The 16,996-nt window shown below is 41.6% G+C and overlaps 1 protein-coding gene across 4 annotated transcripts in view; it reads left to right on the forward strand.

Annotated features, from left to right (window-relative positions):
* Window positions 1–16,996, forward strand: part of AP2B1 (adaptor related protein complex 2 subunit beta 1) — a 119,039-nt gene extending 102,043 nt beyond the window's left edge. For all 4 annotated transcript variants that reach the window (XM_057714675.1, XM_057714678.1, XM_057714676.1 and 1 more), the window contains 4 exons: window positions 2,550–2,634; window positions 3,552–3,638; window positions 11,800–11,954; window positions 16,537–16,996. In XM_057714675.1, coding sequence (XP_057570658.1) covers window positions 2,550–2,634; window positions 3,552–3,638; window positions 11,800–11,954; window positions 16,537–16,611 — 402 coding nt within the window. In that variant the 3' untranslated portion in view covers window positions 16,612–16,996. The remainder of the gene's footprint in view (window positions 1–2,549; window positions 2,635–3,551; window positions 3,639–11,799; window positions 11,955–16,536) is intronic.

Consider the following 16,996-nt stretch of genomic DNA (forward strand, 5'->3'; position numbering starts at 1 on the left):
TTAATTTCTTATCTCTTGTTAGCATAGTTTTAATACTACATTTGAGCATGTGTAAGATTTCAGATAAGTGTAATGTGATTATCCTTAATTATGAAAAATTCTGAGTAAAAAGGTAAAGCAGAAGACAGTGAAAGAAGAGGGGACTTTTCTTTGAGAAATATTTGTTAATAGTACTTAACTGTAAGTCAGGCACCATTCTGAGTGCTTTGCAAATCTTAATTCATTATCCTTATAACAACCGCACGCATTTAGTCCCGTTATCTCCATTCTTCAGACAGGAGACTGAGCTGAGTCCTACTGCCGAAACTCACACAGCAAGTCAGTAACAGAGTCAGTATTTGATATCAGGTGGTCTGGTCTGGTTCTCAGGTCCTTGTTCAGAACCACTGTGTCTGCTGCCTCTGATTTGGGTGTCCCAGCTTCTTGGAGAATTATTTTAGAGCAGAGGTCCAGGAATAGTCTTCAGGGTGTCCTAAAACCCTGAAGTTTCTGTGGAAACGTTGCATGTACAATTTTCAGAAAGAAGGTCCCTGACTTTCATCTGTTTGTCCAAAGGGTCCTCAGGGCAGAATGGTTTTAGCACTGCTGACCTAGAAGAGCTTTTCATGTCTTTTCCATTGTTAAAGGGATCCAATTGGGAAAAGGATTCCCTCAGAAGGAGCTATTTATAAGCTTGTGCAGACTTCTTAAGTAACATTGTTCTAAATTAATTACTTGTTTAGGTTGATCTTCCTAGGAGCTTTTTCCCAAATACATGTTCCAGGTCCCAGATTTAGGGTTCATTGTTTTTTTAATACAGGATGGAGTCCTGGATTCTGTTTTGAGAAATCTCTCCAGATGAGTCTAATATAAATCTTTGGTTAAGAACTGCTAATATTGTCTCCCAGAGGATATATGATCCACACTAGCCCACTTGTACCATTTCCAGTTTTCACTTCTCAATGCCCTTTACAGAGCTTGGCACTCCCTCAAGGTCTTCTTGGTGCCCTTATGTGAAATAAGACTTCCCGTTCTCTCACGATGCTGAGTACCAGATGAATTCGAAAATACCTCCTTCCCAGAGGATGGAGGAGGTATAAGCCCACAGCTGGTATAAATCTTTTGAAGTGGTGCTCTAGTACATCTTAAAGAATGTCTAAGGTCCCTCTTTCCTGAGGTTAGTTACTTTGCTTGTATGCACCAGACTCAAGCTTTTTGAGACTCCTGCTGTCTCAGCATTTTGGGCATCAGATTATGTGATATATATATAGGTCAGAAACTCCTGGGGGTTGGTAATTGAAAGGTTAAATGCACAAGTTACAAGGAAAGTAATTTGATGAATTCTTCTGGGAAAGAGAGAAGAAAGATATTAAGTAGACATACCCAAGCCGAATTATGAAGGATGAAATAAAGGTATTGTTTAAGGTGGGGCAGATGAGTTGGTAACAAATGTAAAAGGGCTGGAAGTACTTGGAAAGGGGATATTTTGATCTCATTATGCGGTTGAAGTGTAGACCTTTGCCCCAAGAAGGGGGAGGGAGAATAGTGGTACTAGATAAACACTTTTTACCTGTATTTTCTTAAAGAGAAATGGACGTGGTTACTGATTATAAAACTCACCCAGGGAAGTGGTTTTCTGTGGCACCAAGGGCATGGATAGGAAAGTCACCAGTGGGAGGCAGTTCTTCTCCTACTCTCCCCTCTTGCAGTACATGGCTCTTACAATCGGCCACAGTGGACTCTGCCTGTTTCTGAGTAGAGACACCAAGCAGTGTTGCCCCTGAACACAAGTACTTACTGCAGCTTTTTAAAAAATATAAACAGTGTGCTCTGGATTAAATGGGCCGTGGTAGAATCACAGCCTGCCCAAATCCAGAAGTTTGTATTGTGAGAAGAAAACTCTTCATTTGCTCAAAGACTTTTCCTTCTTAGAGTCATCAGATTTATAAGTGTTTGACCCAACAAGCTTTTCCAGCCATATGACTTAGGAAGAAGTAAGATTTTATAAAAGAAAGCACTTTAAAACTGGTATCTGAAAAAAGGTAAGGGGCAGTATGCCACCAGTTATTGTGGAGAGAAGAAAACCAAGGTTTAGATTCAAATTTACATTTGTTCTTCTGGGTACTGGCAAAGTGATACTGGATGTTACTTAATCTTTCTGAACCTCAGTTCCTCATCTGTAAAATGCAAGGGGAGTAACTTCATTTGGGATAGTAATAATGAGGATTAGAAATACTGTCATTAATAGGCACTTAGTAAGTGGTAGCAGCAGCTGCTGCCAAAACAACTGACTGGATTATTCCAGGTATAGAATTTGTGCCTTGAATTCATCCCTCCCATGGCTCCTCCTGGAGTGAGGCAGAGTTGCAGGCTGTTGATGGTCCTCTGACAGTGGAATGAATAAGGACATGCTTTGCAGTGTATGGGCTAGTGTGTCTTGATTTGGGGTTTCCTGCACTGTCTAAAAGAGGAAAGAAATTGGGTGGTATATTTCTAGACACGTAACTGCTTTTTCCCTCCAACCTGGCTTCCTCTGATGTCCTAATTTTCCCTTGCTACTTTCCTGGCAGGTGGCTGTGAAAAACAATATTGATGTCTTCTACTTCAGCTGCCTCATCCCACTCAATGTGCTTTTTGTAGAAGATGGCAAAATGGGTAAGTACATCCTCCTGTCCTGCCAAATATACCTTTGCCCTTCCTCTGAATGTCAGGCAGAGCATAGGCCCAAAAGTACAAGTTATTTTGAGGTTTAAAAAAAATGGAGGAAGGCTGTTCTAAAGCTCTAATAATTGCTAATTATGTATTCGCCTGAGTCACAGTTGGTCTTGCTTTGCTGTTGGTCTCTAAGTCACGGTGCCCATTATCTGAATAAGTCAGGCACCACAGCATACAGAGTAAGTGGCTTGGTGGCAAGTAGATATGGATTTGAGTCTCGGCTGTTTATCAGCTATGTGACTGTAGCAAGGTGCTTAATTTTTTTGAGTTTCAGTTTCCAAGTTTACAAAGCAAAAATATTTTTTATAATGACTAGAGATAATACATGCAGATGTAACACTTAGCCCTGTCCTGAGTTCTTACTGTCTCAAGATAAGACTTGAATAATTTGTAATAAATTATTAGCACTCCCCATGTAGTTGTTGATATGCCTCTCTTCCCTTACTTAGGAAACCACCATCTAATAAAACTAGCTTATATTGATACATATTAAGTTGTATGGGCACTTCATTGGTTTGATTCTTACAATAGCTCTTTGGGTAGGGTAGGCAGGTGATGAAATTAAGGATCAGAAAGGTCACAAGACTTACCGAAAGTCACCCAAGTAGGAAAACAGTGGAGCCAAAACTAAACCCTAGCTGTAAACTCTTTTCCAGTGTATCTTAGTGCTACTCATGAGGGATTAGTTGACCTGGAGTGCAGCACCTCTGCGTAGGTGGGAGTTGGCTCCAGTCTCGGGCTACTGCTGGCTGTGTTGCTAGAGTCAGCACTCGAGAGGAGAGACAGTGCAAGGGCTCAGACGTCAGAGCGTTAACAGGTTGTGAGCACCCATCCTTTCCCTCTGCTTCCCCATACAGAGCGCCAGGTCTTCCTTGCAACGTGGAAGGATATTCCCAATGAAAATGAACTTCAGTTTCAGATTAAGGAATGTCATTTAAATGCTGGTGAGTGATGACTGTAAATTTCATTTTCATCTTCATGTATTAGATGTTTGAAATTTTTCTCTCTTCTTTACCTATCTCTTTTTACATCTGCCTTATTTCTAGTGAGTATATGGTATTACTTTGCAAACTTCTCTTCAAAAACTTGGGATGTTTTGATGTAGGTACTAGATTACTTACGAGCCAACAGATTTAAGAAAAGAACTAGAACGGATCCACCCACCCAGTTCTCTAGTAGTTGAATATGCAGTGGTCATGTTAGTTGAACATTCTAAGAATCAGGTGATTGAAGTGGCACTTGAAGATATGTACTCTTCCGGAAATTAAAAAGACTATTTGTCCTTTTACATCAGCCTTCAGTAGTAACTCTTTCTGAGATCCTTATTTGGAATCCTGTGTTTGTTATTAAATAAGACTACATCATAGTTGATTGAAGCCTAGTTGGTAGCCTTTTTCTTTCTTGCCTTGTGTCAGCTTTCACATGATGATACTGACCTCTTTAATCACCATTAAAAAGCTCCAGCCCCCTTAGTAGTTTTATTGCTATACTAGAACTCCCAACGGGGAACCCAAGAGAAGAAACAATAGCAGCTGTCAGTGCCTAGGGCTTTGTTTCACTGAAGCGCTCTCAGGAGTGGAAGGAGCCCTGAGCTGTTCAGGGCCTTTGTCCCAGTCTCCCTTTGAGGTTAGTATAAGGCTTTCTGAGTTGGAATGAAAGTGAGCCTTGGTGCTCCGTCAGTGCCGCCCCTTGCTTCATGCACTCGTCATTTCCTGCTTCCAGCACGCTGCCGTCCTCCCACTGTAGCTGGAGCACTGAGTGGGGGAAAGAGCCACTACAGCAGTACAGAAAGAACAAAAAACAACTCACTGTCTTCTCATTTCAACTTGTGCTTTAAAAAAATATTTTGCGGGGAGTGGGGGTGCTCTGTGATGTATTCATCCTCTGTGTTCGGACATATCTTTTCTTATAGGGCTTCTCCTGAGCCCTGGAAAGGTGTTTGAAGAGATAATCTTATGTAATGTCCATTGTCATGACTAGTTTGTTGATTCTCTTCAGGAATACCACATATCTGCCTTCTTTTGAACATACTCTTGGTCCAGGTTTCTCAGCCTGACTGGTTATGTAGTTATTAAACAAAACCAGATTTTTGCTGAGTTTTCACAAAAAAATCATACTTAAATTGAGCTGCTTTTTATGCCATATTCTAGGTAGGTGACGGTATTATCTGTCTCTCTCTCCTCGGCTCACTGGTTAGTTACCACAAACTTCATTTGAGGAGTTAGGAGGTGGGGCAGTTTTCCACTGTGTAAACTGCTTCTCAGGAAGCTTCAGGTGCAGAATCCACAGTGGCTAATGGCGAGGATTATGGTCACCCTTTTGTGGTCAGTCCCAGGACATTCCTTTTATTACGCTCCTGAGGACACTCGCCCCTTAGGAAAGGGTTCTGTGGTCAGCCCAGGCTGGAAGGTGCAGTGGGTGATGCGCCTCTCTTGGGAGTTGCCACTGCACGTGGCCTCCTGCACTGAGGAAAGCAGTTTAACTCAACCTTAACTGAATTTTTTCACTGTGGAATTTAACAAAAAATGCTTATGATTAACGTCATTGGACCCCTTTGTTCCTTGAACATGCATGATCTGGGAAACTCTGCCTATGAAGAGCAGAGGAAGGCCAGAGTAATTGGAAAGCAGATTTGGTTTCAGAGGTCTGGTATGAAAGGGACATGCTTTTACAAAAAAAAAAAAAAAATTTAAGTTTGGATGATCGAGGGTTGTAGTCTGGTATGTCAGAGTAATAGAAGAGATCCCCCTGCTTCCACATTGGGGTTCTGAACCCTTATGGGGCCTTGGTGTACATTTGTGATCTTGCCAAAGAAGAGGTGTCTGGCCTTTCTTCCAAAGAGGCTTTGTCTTCTGATGTAAACTGGAATAGTTTCCCAGAGCAAATTCAGTTTTGATCAGTTCTGCTGTGGCCTCATGCCAGTTCCTCCCTGCCTTGGGTGCTCCAGATACCAGTGAATCAGTTTCCCAGTGCCACACTGCTCCATGGCAGTGCCACACTGGAGTAGAGGGGAAAACAGCCACTTTGCTTTCTCCAGGAGCCCGAGGCCATCATTTCTCACACTAAATCACTGCTAATCTCTTAAAAGACCACTTCCTGCAACTAATCTTTCTCAGTTTTCCTCTGCCTCCACCCCAAGGTCTGGAGTACCCTGGCCTTTACATTTCCTTCCAGTCTGAGGGCTCTATTAACATGAACGTTTTCAGATTTAGTACCTTCTGATTCAACACCCTGGGTCTAGCTGAGAGCTAAAAATACCATCTTTTCCAGCTGATCTGCCCTAATCACAATAGCACCAACCCTTTAAATAGCTTTTCTGTGCCAGAGTAGACATTTGACAGATGGAGCTAACACTCTGAGGGCCACAGGAAATCTCAGGCTTAAAGGACTGACCACCTAGTGTTGAGCTTTTACTTTTGCTCTTCCATTTCTTCTAGAGATGAAAGAAGAAAAGAAACTGTCTTCCTAAGCCTTAATAATTTATCATTTCTTTTTTTTTTTTTTTAAAGTTTGTATTTTTTTTAAATTATTTTTTTGGGGGTACACCAAGTTCAATCGTCTGTTTTTATACACATATCCCTGTATTCCCTCCCTTCCTTGACTCCCCCCCTCGAGTCCCCCCCACCCTCCCCAATAATTTATCATTTCTTAATAGAAAGGTATATATGGTGGGGTGCTTATGGTACCACTAGTTGTGTAAATAGTAGAAAATATTAGATCAGAAAGGCACCAGTGTATGGGTCTCCCTGCTTCCTAGCACTCTGGTCATCTCTGCTGGTGTCAAGCAGTCTGTATGAATCTGTTTTACAGCTTACATTATAGCTGTATTTGGGCTTAGTACATGTCTGGGACCACTATCTTAAGTACACAAGAAGTAGTTACATCTCCAGCCTTCTCCAGAGAGGAATCTTTCTGTCAGGCAGTCTACAAACCTGTTTTTTAAATGAAGTGTTTATTATACTGTGAAAAGCTCAGAGACATGTTGTATCTGTATTCACTAGTTGGGTTCTCCAGTAAGGGACAAGTACTTCTTCTGGCGCAGGGTTTAGGTGAGGGTGAGTTCTGTTTCTTTGTTTTGTTGTGGTTCTCCGCATCCCTTGGAACACTTCAGGAATGCAAATGCTTTGGCAGACAGCACTTAAATATAGTTTGGTTGTTCAAATGGTAAAAAAGTATTCTTTTCAGCAGGCATAGTGGTTTTGAACTTGTTGATGCGTCTGTACCACAGCTGGGTCCCACGTGCAGCTTCCCCCTTCCTGCTCTCTGAGTACCTTCTTCACCCTTACGGCTGCTGGAAGAGGTGTGACCTTAGCTAAAGTAGGAAGATGAAGGAGGGAAGACCATGTTCACACCTTCTAAAATTTTAGGTCTCAAACCCAAAACCAGACTTTTTTTTCAGATCTTTATTAGAGTATAAATGCTTTACACTGTTGTGCCAGTTTCCGCTGTACAACAAATTGAATCAGCTGTATTTTTGCATATATCCCCATATCCACTCCCTCTTGAGCCTCCCTCCCACCCTCCCTCTCACACCTCTAGGTCATCACCAGTCATCAAGTTGACCTCCCTGTGTTGTGCAGCAGCTTCCCACTAGCTATCTGTTTTACATTTGGTAGTGTATATATGTCAGTGCTACTCTCTCATTTTGTCCCAGCTTCCCCCCACCCCCCTTGTCCTCAAGCCTGTTCTCTACATCTGCCTGTTCTCTACATCTGCGTCTTTATTCTTGACCTGCCACTGGGTTCATCACTACCATTTTTTTAGATTCCATGTATACGCCTTAGCATACAGTATTTGTTTTTTCTTTCTGGCTTACTTCACTCTGTATGACAGACTCTAGGTCCATCCACCTCACTACAAATAACTCAATTTCATTCCTTTTTATGGCCAAAGCCAAATTTGAGGTAGGAGACAAATGAACTGAAAGAAATCACATCTTGATGCAAGTGTAACCATAGTTGACCATCTTTTAAAACCCTGTCCTTGGGCTTCCCTGGTGGCACCGTGGTTAAGAACCCACCTGCCAATGCAGGGGACAAGGGTTCGAGCCCTGGTCTGAGAAGATCCCACATGCCGCAGAGTAACTAACCTCGTGCGCCACAACTGCTGAAGCCTGTGTGTCTAGAGCCTGTGCTCCACAATGGAAGCGGCCACTGCAGTGAGAAGCCCACACACAGCAATGAAGAGTAGCCCCTGCTAACCGCAACTAGAGAAAGCTCATGTGCAGCAGCAACGAAGACCCAACACAGTCAATAAGTAAATTAATTAATTAAATAAAAAAAGTGTCCTTTAGGGCAGATCTCAGTGTCTTAACATTGCATTCTTATTCTCAGAGTCTCACAACTATAAGGTTCCATCATGTTTCCCAGGAGTTCAGATATATTTAAAAGAAGAAGAAGAAAGAAAAAAAGACATCTTGTCAAGAAGTCTATCCCAGTCTGGCTCTGGCTGGGAAGCCTCCTTACGTTGGCTGCCATTGCCATGCTTAATATGTTCATTTAGCATAGTCTGATTATCCTGCCATCTACATACCTCTAGCTCAAACCTAATATCTAAGGCTTATAAAAATTGATTTACACATACTTACATTGTAGAACCCTCCTGCCTCCATTCAGTCTTCTGATAGAAATCACGATACAGCCATTCAATAGGAGCAGAGCCAGGTTCCTCACCAGAATGCTTCCAAACACATTGAAGTTATATCCATTCAACTTGCTTATTCTGCCTGGCTGTTTGCCATGTTTTCTAATTCTGGAAGGGATGAGTGTGTATGTGTGTTTGTATGCTTCCATTTCTAAACCTATCATCTCTTGCTTAGGTGGTACAATCATAAGACATCTGTAGGCATCTGGGCCTTGCTATATATATTGTCTGGACATGTGCCTGTGCAACAAGGTGGATCTTCAACAAAAGCTCCTGTTGTGTGTATTTTCTATTTCCCTAGAAATGGGCAAGAGCCATGGAAGTTGGGAATGGCTTTTACAACTTAAAGCAATCCCCCTTGTATTAAAGATAGTCCTGTCAAAAGGTGTTAGCCAAACTCCAGCTGGTAATGTTGCCTAGCAACCCAGTCTAAGCTACAGGAGTCCTTCATTGTGGGAACCAAGGTGACAGCCAGAACTGACTCATCCCCCAGAAGGTGATTAAGAAGTGTATTGAAGCCCCCTCCTCCAGCAGTCTTGTGTATAACCACCTTGAGATATACTTTTTGGCTCTTCAGAGAGAACCAATTCTTGAGTTATAACTACTCTGCTTGGTGTTAGTGAAAAACTTGAAAATAAAAGGATGGAAATTGTCATAACTAAGTGTGGTGCAGTTGTAAATGAATGGGCCTTAGTACCTCTTCCCCTGAGCTCTCACTGGTTTGAGTGTGCAAGAAAGACGTCAGGGCAAGAACTACCTCCAAGGGGAGTTGGGATTGACATATACACACTACTATATATAAAATAGATAACTAATAAGGACCTATCAATACTATATAGCAAAGGGAACTCTACTCAGTACACTGTAATGACCTATGTGAGAAAAGAATCTAAAGAATGGATATATGTTTATGTATAACTGATTTACTTTGGGCTTCCCTGGTGGTGCAGTGGTTAAGAATCCACCTGCCAATGAGGGGGTGCAGGTTTGATCCCTGGTCCAGGAAGATCCCATGTGCCGCGGAGCAGCTAAGCCCGCATACCACAACTACTGAAGCCCGCGCACCTAGAGCCCATGCTCCACAACAAGAGAAGCCACCGCAGTGAGATGCCTGCGCATCGCAACAAAGAGTAGCCCCCCTCTCGCTGCAACTAGAGAAAGCCTGTGCAGCAACGAAGATCCAACACAGCCAAAAATAAATAAATGATAAATAAATAATAAAATAAACTTAAAAAAAATAACTGGTTCACTTTGCTGGACAGCAGAAACTAACACTACATTGTAAATCAACTATACTACAATAAAAATAAAAAATTTAAAAAAACTACCTCCAAAGTTAGACCACTTTTAAATATATGATTTTTAGACTCACAAACATAGAAAACGAAATTATGGTTACCAAAGGGAAGCGGGGGGGAGGGATTAATTAGTATTGGATTAACAGATACATACTGCCATATATAAAATAGATAAAAAGGACATACTGTATAGCACAGGGAACCATGTTTAGTGTCTTGGAATAAGCTACCTTGTTGTTTGTCCATTCTGTATGTAATAGTTTGCATCTGCTAACCCAAACCTCCCACTCCATTCCCTCCCCACCCCCCAGCCCCTTGGCAAATCACAGGTCTGTTCTCTGTGTCTGTGAGTCTGTTTCTGTTTCATAGGTAGATTCATTTGTGTCATATTTTAGATTCCACATATAAATGATGTCATATGATATTTGTCTTTCTGACTTCACTTAGTATGATAATCTCTAGTTCCATTCATGTTGCTGCAAATGGCATTATTTCATTCTTTTCTGTGGTTGAGTAGTAGTCCATTGTTTTATGTACCACATCCTCTTTGTTCATTCATCTGTTGATGGGCATTTAGGTTGTTTCCATGTCTTGACTGTTGTAAACAGTGCTGCTATGAACATGAAAGTGCATGTATCTTTTTGAATTATAGTTTTGTCTGGATATATGCCAGAGTGGGATTGCTGGATCATATGGTAATTCTAGTTTTAGTTTTTCCAGGAACCTACATACTGTTTTCCATAGTGGCTGCACCAACTTACATTCCCACCAACAGTGTAGGAGGGCTCCCTTTTCTCTATACCCTCTCCAGCATTTATTGTTTGTAGACTTTTTAATTATGGCCATTCTGACTGGTGGGAGGTGTACCTCGTAGTTTTGATTTGCATTTTTTTTTTAATAATTAGCAATGTTGAGCATCTTTTCATGTACCTGTTGGTAATCTGTAGTTCTTCTTTGGAGAGATGTCTTAAATAGATGTTTTTTAATGCCTATGGCATTATGTACCTGAGTCAGGGGCTTATTCACAGGTATTGACGGCAGGTATCCATTGTGTCCCAGATACTGTGGGAAGCACAGTGATGAAAAGCTCTAGGATCCCTATGCTCAGAGAGCTTACTGTCTTGGAGAGCAGAAAGACTGTCCATCACAGCAGCCTTTTCCTAGAGAGCACAATAGAATATGCCAGGTTTTTATGTGGAGAGAATTTACTTCCTGAGTAACTGGAATTTTCATCAGAAAGGAACATAATAAACTATCAACAAAGTAGTGTTTATCATCTCTGTTCTTAAAGTTTGTCTTTCTCTGACGCTGCGGTATCTCATGTTAGCAGTCAGAGAACAAGGAAAGAGAAATGACTTTTAATTCTAGAATGTCATGTCTCTGTGATACTGTAGTCACGAGGAAGAGCCCAGACACCAACCTGTTCTTTTCCTGTGTTGGTGACTCTGAAGGCCTCCACTCTGACCAGCAACACCAGCCGGGCTTACAGGGTTACAGGGCCTTGGAGCAATCACTTTTGCACAACTTCAGTCTTTCTCAAAGTCTTTTGTTGAGACAGTTTGTTTCATTGTACTTTGGGGCATGGTATTCCCCACAGACTTAAATCATTTGCCTGCTAAAAAAAAAAAAAATCTTAAACTTCCAGATTAATAAATTTGACTTGCAGACTTTCTGTAACTGGTTGCTTTTCTGATCCTGGCACTTGGGGCCAGAATGGCTCACGGTGAAGTAGTAGCGACTTGGGAGGTCGTGTTGTGGATTGGATTGTTGGTCTTGTCTCCCTGTGGATCTGGGACCAGCGTTCCAGAAATGAATCCCAACATGGGAGTCCTTGTGGCACACCCCTGTGCCTGCTTCTGTCCTTGTCCTCTTCAGTGCATTCTTATATGTGTAAGATGACCACCTTCTTAGACTCAGTGTAATCTCCACAGGTGATGCTTACTCTAATGCTTAGTTGCACCTTATTCTGTTTTGTCTTGGAATGGGATGGACAAGCGCTTCAGGGGCTTCTTCCTTACCCTTTGCTCATGTGGGAGAAGGGCTTTCTGAAATGTGCACATATGCATGTGACAGTGCTTCTTATGGGACTTGAGCACACATAGCTCATAGCACATTTGTTAGATATTTTAACTGAAGGTGTTGGATTTTGAATCTGTGTTTCTAGACACTGTTTCCAGCAAGTTGCAAAACAACAATGTTTATACTATTGCCAAGAGGAATGTGGAAGGGCAGGATATGCTGTACCAGTCCCTGAAGCTCACTAATGGCATTTGGATTTTGGCCGAGCTACGTATCCAGCCAGGAAACCCCAATTACACGGTAAGGCCTTTCTCAGAATGGATGAGATGGGTTCAAGGAGGGAGGTAAGAGCCGTTTCATTTTTTCTTAGCATCCAGGAAAGACCTGGTGGAGGTGCTTTAGACCCCAGGTATCCAAAACAAGCAGTCAGTAAAGAAGTCCCCAGTTGCCTCCTTAGAGGCCCTCTGTCTGCAGTGTCTGCCCCATCCAGCAGGCGTGGTGTTTCTGGCGGCAGGGATGCCTCAGACTCCCCCGGTGTATACAGAGTTGCTCACAAAATTGGCAACTTCATCAGTATTGGTTAATACTTATCTAGCATATCTGTGCATGTGGTACTATAACAAGCTGCTAAGAGGATTGCTTTCGTAGCTCATTTTAAGCTCATTCCTGCTTTTGGATTTAGGGTGTCAGAATCCCATACATATGAGCCTTTTTTAGCAGTGTTGTGTGTCTTAAATGCGTGTTGAAAAGTTGAAGCAAAATGGGACACACCTTTCACTGCCTGTAAGGGGACTTTAGAAATTTAGAAAACTTCCTTCAATACCACACTGGACTAAAGTTGAAATCCTGGCAGTATTTTTAGGGGAGGAGTCAGTTGCTTTGTTCAACAACGGAGCTTTACTACCCGAGGCACCAGGCGTTTGTTTGCTCTTATAAAAGGCAGTCTCCCAAGGGATGCTGCTTGTCCTCTGCATTTTGTAAAGTACAGGGAAAACCCTTAGGCTGGGAAATATCTTTTTCTTCTGTTATGTTTGAGGCTTTTGTAGACTGTTTTGAGCGAGGTGACAGGAAAGTGATAAGAAGAAATGTTTCAGTAATTGAGTAACTCAGATGAAGCTTCATATTCAGTAGATTAAGGGAGCTTTTTAACCATGTAGCCAAGGAGAGTCTGTGTCTCCATTCCTTAATTTTAAGGCAAGACGATTTTCATTAGCATACATCAAGGAAATAGTATCACCCAGAACTGAACATTCTTAGCGTTTCCCCACTAGTTCCCTCCCTTGAAGTAAGCTGGACTAGCGTGTGCGTGTGTGCGCATTACGGAGTCCCATCAGGCTAGATTTCTGTCCAAGCATTTGTGAGCTGAGAAGCTTTGGGCTTCCCCCATAAAGTGTACACTCCTCCCACCCACCTCCTCTGCCACCAGTCCTTTGTCTTTCTTTGTAAGAAACTACCCTGTCATTTTCCCTGAGTTTCCCAAGAAAGGAAAAGCTGTCTGTGCTCTTCCTGGCGGGACAGATTTTTACTGTAAAGTCAAGGTCTTGTAAGATAACTCCATTTACTTCCCTAGAAATTTCCTCAAAGTTTGTATATTTGTGTGCGTGTTTGTTTTGCTTTTATTATCCATGATTTTATTATATACAGTATTCCATCTCAGCTAGGTTAAAGAAGCATGATTACCCCCAGATTGCAGATAAGGAAACCAAGGTTAAGAATGATTAATGACTTGTTTAAGATCACATAAGTGTTGGTAGGTGAGTCAGGCTTAGAATTCAGGTATCTCAACACTTCCTCCCATATTCTTTCTATTCATTATAAGGATAATGAGAATTTTGAGAAGTAATCACATAGTTTGTTTAAAATTTTTAAAACATTTTTATTTTAAAGTAATTTAAGAGTCACAGAAAGTTTTAAAAGTGGTACATGGAGTTTTCACGTATCTTTCACCCAGTTTTCCTCACTGAGAACATCTTAAACCCATAGTACATTTTCAAGCAGGAAATTGATATCGGTAGAATACCATTAACTAAACTACAAACCTTATTCAGATTGCACCAGTTTTTATATCATTACTCTTATTTTATTTTATTTGGTTAAGCAGTGTACAGTACTGTAAAATTTTATCACATGTATAGATTTGTATAATCACCACCACAGTCAAGATACAGAACTGTTCCATCAGCAGGGAAAAAACTCCTTGCTGTCTCTTTATAGTTAGACACTCACCCCAGCCCTCACCCTTGGCAACCACTGGTATGTTTGTTCTCCATTATAATTTTGTCATTTTGAGAGTGTTATATAAACTCAGCTCGTACGGCATGTATCCTTTTGAGACTTTTTCTTTTCACTTAGCATAATACCCTTGACATCTAAGTTGTATGTATTAATAAGTTGGTTTTTTTAAAATGACCGACTAGTAGTACACTACATGATAAATCACTTTCCCCACCCCCTTACTATAAACCCTTACTGTATTTCATTAAGAAGTTATGTTTATCCTGTAAGGAAGAGGCCTCATATCTCTAAGTAGCTCTGTCTCACCTGGAAAGATAACTTGTCCCAGGTGAAGAAGTGTGTGTTCCAGGCTATAAACCAGAAGTGGATGTGTAAGACCTTGGCTTACCTGGGTGGGGGGTGAGTCCGGGTGTGTGGCATTCCTGAGTGGTTGGTGTTAAAGATGTGTCGCTTAGGGCTTCCTAGGTGGTGCAGTGGTTAAGAATCCGCCTGCCAATGCAGAGGTCACGGGTTCGATCCCAGCTCCAGGAAGATCCCACATGCCGCGGAGCAACTAAGCCCGTGTGCCAAAAAAAAAAAAAAAAGATGTGTCACTTAATCAGGCTAGCGGTTCGAGCGTTAAAATGCTGGTAAGGCCTCTTTTCCCTTAGGAGCCATGTAAAATGAGACCCTGAGTCTTAAGGCAGATTTTTTTAGCTTCTTTGCTCCTTATATATGTTTCCCTTTTGTTTTCTTTAGGCATTAGCCAAAAAAAAAAAAAAAAAGTTATTCTAGCTTGTCTTGGATGTACTAGTTGGAAAGCAAGGAATGGGTTTAAGTCTAAACTTAACCCTTTATTAAAGGCTGGGATGTCTGGGGGAGGAAGTGACAGAGCAGTCCAGAAAGAGAGATTCTTCCTTCTCTTCCTTCACCTCCCTCCTCCTGCCTCCAAAGAGTAGCTGAAACTCTCAGGGTCCAGGCCTGGTCAGTCTATGACTTCTGCCAGTGCCAGCCTTGGCAGATTGGGCTTTTCTTGAGGAAGGCAACATTTCCCTATCATTCAGGAACAAAAAAGTAGATCTCCCAACTGGTTGGAAGTTCCAGTATTGCTACAAAGATGTGAAAAAATACAGGACAGTATTTTGGAGGGGAGGAACTACCCCCTCATTAGTCTGGAGTTAACTCCCTTAGGCTGTTCTTACTGTTTTTAGCTTCCTCTCCTCCTCCTTCTCTGAACCCACATACTGTCCCACGAGAATTTTCTACAATATTGACAGTGGAGAGGCTGTGGAGGAGGAGGTACAGATTGCCTCTGTAGGGAGCTTGAAAGCCAGGGAAATGCCTATAGCTGCAACTTTGACCAAAGTGTAGGGAACTGTTTTCTATTCATATTTATATTGTTAAATTAGTTGTACTTTTGTTTTACGTTTATCAGAATTGTCTTCCTGATTAATGTCAAGCAGCAATTTTGGAAATGCGTTAGAGACTGCATATTAAAGCTGTAAATAAATAGAGCCTCTTTCAATGTTGTTTTGTTTGGCCTTGGTTTTGTTTTGTTTTGCATTTTTAAAATGTCACTAAGTTTTCAGGATGTGAGTTTTCTCAAGAAGTCCAGGGTTGACTAATCATCTTCTTGACATTTTTGCAAGAAATAGTCTCACCTTTTGTACTGTTAAATCATCCACAGTCTCTAATAAGAGAATAAAGAGGTAAGATAATCTAAAATCTCAGTGATACGTCGTTAAGGACAACTTTTGTTAATTTACCTTAATAGGCAAGAGCAATGATGTCAGTTATACAAAAAGCAAGTATTAAATTTTCTGGTTCTAAATGCAATTTTCATGCTTCTTCTGTTATGTTATTGTCAACAGTGTTCTGCCTAATCTAGTACCATTCAGGAGGCCAAATCTGGGTTTAAATTTTGTGCTTATTGACCCACAAAGTGAAAAATCTCAGTGTTCAACATTGAAATCTTGTTACTATTTTAATTTTAATTTGGTAATTGTTAGACTAGAAGAAGAGGTGAGGTGGTGGTAGAGAAGTAGCGTGGTATCAGAAGTATCTGATCGGCCTGAGTAAGAGGCAGAAATGAAAGATTACACTGTTGGCATTAACGGCTGTACAGTTATACTCAGTGAATGTCTGTTTGTGTTGGTTCTTGTTTTCCCTCCTTAACAACGTATGCTCTCCTCAGTATAATACAGGAAAGACTAGAACCTTGGAGCGTCTAGCTTATGCTTTTATTTTACTTGATTATACCTCCACCTGAATTGGAGATAACCATCCTTGTCAGACAGGAGCTGGAGCAGACAGCTGAAATGACCACCAAGCTTAGAGTTTTAACCCTTCCCTTTTCACTTGGTAGTAACCCCTATGACTCTCAGCAGAGCAGTGGAGCATCTTCTCCCCGACAGTTTTTCATATGGATTGTGCCCTCACCATGTAGACCCACATAGACTGTGGGTGGAAACACAGCACAGCTTGACATTGGTTAAATTGAAATTCTGAAACCCACAGAACCCATTAACAGGATCTCTTTGGTTACTCAGTGATAGCAGCTCTTCTCTCCTTGTATCTGAAAGAGGTTTCCTTGAACTGAGTACTTGGATGCCTCTCCAGTCCATGCCAGCCTCCATGCTAATCTTCCTTCTCCTCTTCCTCCGAACAGCTGTCGCTGAAGTGTAGAGCTCCTGAGGTCTCCCAGTACATCTATCAGGTCTACGACAGCATTTTGAAAAACTAATAGACTGGTATGGTGCCCTCCGGCCACCCTGTGATCGGTGCAAGCCAAGAACTCTTAACTGGAAGAAATTGTATTGCCGCGTAGAATCTGAACCCAAACACAATGAGGCCACCCACCAAGGTAGTGACTAGTCTAACCTGTGCTAACATTAGGGCACAACCTGTTGGATAGTTTTAGCTTCCTGTGAACATTTGTAACCACTGCTTCAATCACTTCCCACCTCGTGCCACCTGCTGCTATCTGTCCTTACTTGTGGGCTTCTCCATACTGTGCCAGTGGCTGGCATTTTTGAGTGTAGTTTGATATTTTGTAATCAAGAGCTCGTTTCAAAAGCAGAAAAAGACAAAAAATATTAAAGCAAGGGAAAGTGTCACTGAAACGTAAA

This window comes from Hippopotamus amphibius, chromosome 17 (genome assembly GCF_030028045.1).
Source record: "Hippopotamus amphibius kiboko isolate mHipAmp2 chromosome 17, mHipAmp2.hap2, whole genome shotgun sequence".
Lineage (NCBI taxonomy): Eukaryota > Metazoa > Chordata > Mammalia > Artiodactyla > Hippopotamidae > Hippopotamus > Hippopotamus amphibius.